Source organism: Branchiostoma belcheri, unplaced genomic scaffold (genome assembly GCF_001625305.1).
Source record: "Branchiostoma belcheri isolate BF01 breed outbred unplaced genomic scaffold, Haploidv18h27 scaffold15, whole genome shotgun sequence".
In the NCBI taxonomy this organism is placed as follows: domain Eukaryota; kingdom Metazoa; phylum Chordata; class Leptocardii; order Amphioxiformes; family Branchiostomatidae; genus Branchiostoma; species Branchiostoma belcheri.
Window position 1 is genome coordinate 2,684,109 of NW_017802935.1, and position 6,373 is coordinate 2,690,481.

A 6,373-nucleotide genomic window follows, 5' to 3' on the forward strand; every position below is an offset into this window, starting at 1 on the left:
TTAAGAAGCTGTGCATTTAAGGCTCCCTTCTGGTTTCTATCTGCCGTCTCACTGTTATCACATGACACTTTGATGGTGGAAATCAGTGACCCTGGATTTATCCATGTTTGCTGTGGTGGGTTAAATGTGGTATTTTGTGTTTCAATTTCTACATAAAAAAGTATATGAAAATAGTTACTGCTTTTGATAACAATTTTTAAGTATGCATTTGTTGTATTTGCATCGTATTTGTGCCTTAACTGATTGACACACATCATCTCAACCTACCTGTTGACATCATGGTTTCTTCCAGAAGATCTATTGTCAGGTGTGTGCAGTATTGTGTACACAGAGTACAGTTGACTGCACATGAATAACAGGCTGTTAGTGCGGGGAAAGTGATACTTATCAGTGGTGTACTGGCTGAAGGAGAGGGGTGGGGGTGTATACAAACTGGTACTATATACAGAACGTAGTACTACATGATTGCCGTAATTGCATGGATAGTCCTCAATATAAAAGCCCAATTCAATAATTCACACACTCGTTTTTAAACCTATTTTACAGTAAAGCAGTTTATTTATTGAATTTCTTTTCTTAAGGGAAGCAATATATTCATGAAGATACATTTTGTCAAATACAACAATACAACACATATTGATACATGACAGAATAGACGGCATGTGATCTAGACAATTTTAAGTTCAATGGTCTGTTTACGACAATATATAAACAATATTCTATTATAATGATGCAATACATTTCAGATATATTTTCTCGGTTGCTGTAATTTTCAGTAAGTAATGATAATAAACATATTGGCCACCTGGTAGTACCGTAGAGCTGATAAGAATATGATATTTCTGATATTATATCATACGAAGAAATGCCGCGGCAATGTATCTAACTCATATCGTCATCACAACAAACTAGAAGTAGTGATTCTTTGCATGTTAGTGTGCACTTTTGTTCATGTCACTAGAAGACTATTCCTAGTTAGCTTCAACGTCAGCAGACAACTTGACCGCGCCCCAAAACGTCGTGTCCTCGTCTGTTATGATATCGCATTTTTTACACTGCACGTAGACGACTAGCCTGTCTCCCGCCTCCAAGTCCAGCACTCCGGCGGTGTATCACGTGTGCCTTGGGGGACTGCCGATCATCGTTGATACGCAGGTCAACTGTGGGTCCTCAAACTTGTTGATGGAATATGTGACCTGGTCATTCTTCTCTGCTTTGTCGAAGTCAATCTGTAAAACACATTCAGTTGTAAATTATCAGCCCCTACTACAGGTTAATATGTCATCATAGACTACCTTAGAAATTAAAAAAAGTCGTAGAAAGTGGTATACATACCTGTGCGTAGACAAAGTACTTTCCCGACTCTTTTATCTCTAGCTGTCCATCCTTAAGACCAAACCTTCCTTCTGGAATGTCCCGCCAATGTTTAAACGGACCTAAGGTCAAAAAGAATGTGCCTGTCTTAGAAGAGTACGTCTTTAGGCCATAAGTTTGTATTCATCTATTTTTATCACCTCATCATTTTACTAAAAATTCAAGTATTAAACAAAGGGTTCCACTTACCGGTCGACACTTCTACTGCGCCAGCTGATCCTGTCGTATCTTTCATGAATTCAAATAGGGGAAAAAGTACGTTAGTTGCAAAAGTGTGACGTAAATATAACATTTCAGTGTCACAATGAGTTATATACGTAATGGAGGGAAGTAGGGGAAAGGACACAAGGTATGTAGCGTTAACTGACCTGTCTTGGCTGGAATGTGCACTGACAACAAGGATACCTAAAAAAACAATGTGCTTGTTTTAGTATGGTATTTTTTGAAAGCTACATTATGAAAAGTGGGTAAATCATACTTTGAACTTCATGTGAGCTAAAGAAGATGAAATTGCACTATTACCATTCCCGAATTCTTCCCATGGCGTATCCTTCTCATCTTTTGCCATATGTCTACAGTAAAGAAAAATGTTAAAAGTGTTTAGCAGCAAAGTATCAATAATTGTTAAATTAGCAGAGATAGTATCATGTCATCCACCTACACTATACTAAATGTCTACACTTTGCTAGAAAAATTACCTCTATATGGTGGATTATATATACTCACTGTGTTGGCAATACTTCCCATACCAGCCTTTAGTGCAAACGCAGGTGTACCCATCCCTCCTAGTATGACAGGTGGCGTTGTTTTGGCACAGATGTGTCTCACACTGATCCATACCTGCATGTCAAGCATTAGATTGTAAACGAGAAAGCAAATGCATAATATTTACCTTCGCATATGGTGTGCTCTGTTAATTGGTACTCAAACTCATTCACATATATAGTGACAGGACTCTAAATCCCTCCTGCTGTAAAATTGCAACATGTAACCCAACACCAGTTACCATGGTAACAGACGTTCAGGTCCAGGTCATTGAACAGGTCAGTGATTGGAACGGAAGAAGAAGAAACAGAACAAAAACAACATTTCCTTCGGTAAACATAACTAGCATGAGTGCATTTTGATTGAACATGAAATATCTCTGAATGTAACGTCTTCTAAGGGTGGTCGTCTGTTCATGTCTACAGACACGAATTTTAAGTCTGTAGACTTAAAAGTCTGTAGACATCAAGTTCAAGACTTACCGCAGTTTTCTTCATCCGATCCGTCTCCACAGTCGTCTTCCTTGTCGCACACAAAAGCAGAGTTGACGCAGTTTTTATTCCTGCACTGCAGCTCGTATGACTCACAACCACCTGTAATATAGATTGTAAATACTGTAGACCGTACAAGACGTTATCGCTTTCGCTTTTGAAAGGGGTTTCTCTCACTAGCACGGATTGATACAAGGAAAGATGGATGAACGATAAAAGATAGGATGCTCTGCCGATCAACTTTATAATATATGAGATACATCATATGAGATACATTTGATATAAAAGAGATAGTTACCAGGCGTCTTTTCCTTGAAATCACTTCGGCGAGCCCGTCCCATGAAATGCTGAGTCTGTGAATGGAATCAACATAACATATTGTCAATGCCAAAACATCATTACAACAGCTATATCTATACATCCATATGCTGAATGTATAAGGTAAATGTACTGCGTATATGCTACAGAGTGCAAGTCACAAGTCGAAGATCTAGAAATCTTAAGATCTTACACTTTACCATACAATGTGGAATAGAACTTTCTATTACGTCACCTCTCAAATGGCACAGCCTTTCTCTTATGTCTTCTCTGTGGTACAACCAATATGTCATTCTAAAACGTCACCTGGTTCTTGGCGGAGTCTTGCAAATCCTTGTATCCTTGCCCCTCGGCACCCCTGCCTTCTCCTGACTCGACTCTGTGTGACAGGTCTGCAATGGCCGCGGTCAGTTGAACGTAAACAAGAACGATCGCCACAAGCAGACAAACTAACAGGAAAACAAGTCCAGCCAAGAAGATCTGCAGAGCTTTCTTATCCACAGACAGCTTCTCGTGTCCACACTCTACATTACCGTTGTGTTTAGCCATATTGTTGTCTATTGTTGTCATGCAAGATAACAGTTAAACCACCGTGTGGGCTGTAGGCTTATAAACAGCACTGTACTGCACTGAGCTGAGCTGAAACTGCACGGTGCTGTAGTACTTAGAACGAAAGGTGATGTACGGGTCACAGCAGGTTTGCCTTAGGCAACCGCCAGTGGTTTGTCTCCTTTGTTAGAAAGCGTTACCACAGAATTATCCCTGTCACAGGTATCAAGTTGTTCTGTCAGGTGAGACACTATTGTGTACACAAAACACGTCTGACCACAAGATGGTAGATTAAGCCTGCCATGATCAGGGCCATTAGTAAGTGGCGTCCATGATTCTTTCTTAAGCTGTTATTATTTGGTAGCCCAAGTTGGTAGAGGGAGCATTGGAGCGCCGGTAAGTTAACTAAGATGGCAAAGGCTGGTTGTTTGAGCAACGAGGAAGCATTGTAGTAAAATTCTTATGTGATAAATAAGTGAAGGATACACATGTACGTTGAGGAAAGGCAACGTTAAAGGAAAGGGTCCTTTATTATTTTCACAAACTACAAATTGTACGCACACTTTTTTACATTATTAGTGCTGTCTCATTTGCCAGGGAATGATAAAAGGGTAAACATGTCCTCTAATATACATCAAATGTGTCATGACCATATACAGAAATGCGTTATGTGAGATATATTTTCAAAGTAATCTCAAACTCTCTCTCTCTCTCTTTCCTTCTGTCTCAAAAGACTATGACTAGCTGTGCAAAACAAATGATTCTAGTTAGGTAGACAGTTTAATCGCGCCCCAAAACGTTGTATCATAATATGTAAAGACCCAACATGTTGCATGGCACTGTATGGATAGGACTAGCCTGTCTCCCTTCTCTAAATCCAACACCCCGGCGGTGTAACAGGTGTGTCTGGGTTTCCTGCCGAACATCGGTGATACACAGGTCAACTTTGCTTCCTTAAACTTGTTGATTGAATATGTGACAGGGGAATCATCATCTTGTAAGGCGAAGTCAATCTGTAAAAGATCAGACTTGTCAGTTCCCTATATATCGTTCATATTTAGAATCAAGGTTAGATAGAGAGGTTAGATATTGCTAGCTCTAGAAAGGATTTACACAAATACATTGGACATACTACTGAGGGAGGGATAAACGCGTATTTTGTCAGGTGCATCTGTAGAATTATTTTCATAGATACCTGGCTGTAAATGAAGTACTTTCCGGACTCTTTTATTTCCAACTGCCCTTCCCGAAGCCCCAACCTTCTATCAGTTAAGTCCTGCCATTGGGTAAATATGCCTAAGGTTCAAATAAAAGAACATGTTAGAGTATATCTCACTCGCGTCTGATGTCTGGAGTGTAAGTAGATTAGATTTGACACAATGCAATGCTGAGCCAGGACCTAATTTGCACAACGAATGGGGACATTGAGCTCATGTACAGTACTACACAGCCTTCTGTGTCAGGATACTTTATACTTGGCGTCATTTCGATGAACGTTGTTACGTATGCAAATACGAACATTGACTTCTTATGATAATTATTGAAAAAAAACTAGATAATTTGGCAAAGGTGTGAGGTTGTGGGATTTTAGTTTAGATACCGATTGTTGGTCGACCATTTTGAGAAATTGAAAAATCACAGATTCTTACGTTTTGAACTTTTATATTCAAATCGGAATGCGATTCGAACGGCGTTACCTACCAGTCACATTTATTGCGCCTTCTTTTTCTTTTGTTTTTGCTGGTGAACCTTTAAAACAGAAAAAAGCAACTTCAGTTAGAATATAAGAAAGAAACCAATTCTGCAATATGATTAAAGCCACCATGTACAGCTAAGGTACCTGCATGATCATATTGGTAACTCACCTGTCCTTGCTGGAATATGCACCGACAGCAATGATAGCTAAAATTAGACAAAAATCATAAGTAACCAAAAACAAGGCAAAACAAAATACTATGTATCTGCACTACTGTTATGATTCATCTTTAAACAGTATTAAACTGACATAATAAAAGAGACATTAATAAAATCACACTGTAATATAAAGAATGGGTGTTAGATTAAATTTAATGTAAAAGGCCTAGCTACCTGCTGCTGTGGACTACCGAACTTCTTCCTGTGGCGGACCCTTCGTTGTTCTTGCAGAATTTTTTTTCCAAAATAAAAACAAAAGAAACTGTTTAGCTTATAGGGATGCTAGTGTTAAAAATGCAGATAATATAGATGATAATTTTGCAAAAAGCAATAAAACTACCTCATGATGCTGCTGTTACAATACCTTTTTTAAAATCTTTTAAACAGAGCCTGGAATGACATTCTTGACAGTACTCCCCTTCCCAGCCTCCAGTACAGATACAGGTGTAACCATCTTCATTGGCGTGGCAGGTGGCGTTGTGTTGACACTGGTGTTCGTCACAGTGGTCTATTTAAAAAAGACAGCCATAAGAGAGAGATTCTACACAAAAATTACAATGAAACATAATATTATATTTTCGCTTTTACTTGCTTAGACTTCAACTGTTTTGGTCATTCTTGTAAAAGCGAAAAGAACTTGGGATATGTTTATTGAAATTTACTACAACTCAGAATGCTAGTAGTTTGTCAAAACACCTTTTCGTATTTTTACCCATTTCTATTACTATTACTAGTAGTCTGACTAGATATCAATGTGTTCCCATCACAATGCTCATAGTACACCACCAAAGGCTGAGACCACATTTACTCACGCTTGTGGCAATACTCTCCATACCAGCCCTGGGTGCAAATACAGGTGTAGTCATCTTTATTCGTCCGGCAGGTGGCGTTGTTCTGGCACAGGTGTGTTGCGCAGTGATCTATCATAAATTGGAATATACGAATTGAACCTTCAGTAGTGA

The 6,373-nt window shown here is 38.9% G+C and overlaps 1 protein-coding gene and 1 pseudogene across 1 annotated transcript in view; both read right to left on the reverse strand.

The window, feature by feature from the left end:
- Positions 1-971: 971 nt before the first annotated feature.
- On the reverse strand, positions 972-3,497 carry LOC109465206 (annotated as a pseudogene).
- A 628-nt stretch (positions 3,498-4,125) lies between these two features.
- Positions 4,126-6,373, reverse strand: part of LOC109465207 — a 4,939-nt gene continuing 2,691 nt past the window's right edge. Inside the window, exons 3-7 of the mRNA XM_019762352.1 lie at positions 5,586-5,693; positions 5,363-5,399; positions 5,199-5,246; positions 4,693-4,793; positions 4,126-4,510 (exon numbers count right to left, since the gene is read on the reverse strand). Coding sequence (XP_019617911.1) covers positions 4,265-4,510; positions 4,693-4,793; positions 5,199-5,246; positions 5,363-5,399; positions 5,586-5,693 — 540 coding nt within the window. The 3' untranslated portion in view covers positions 4,126-4,264. The remainder of the gene's footprint in view (positions 4,511-4,692; positions 4,794-5,198; positions 5,247-5,362; positions 5,400-5,585; positions 5,694-6,373) is intronic.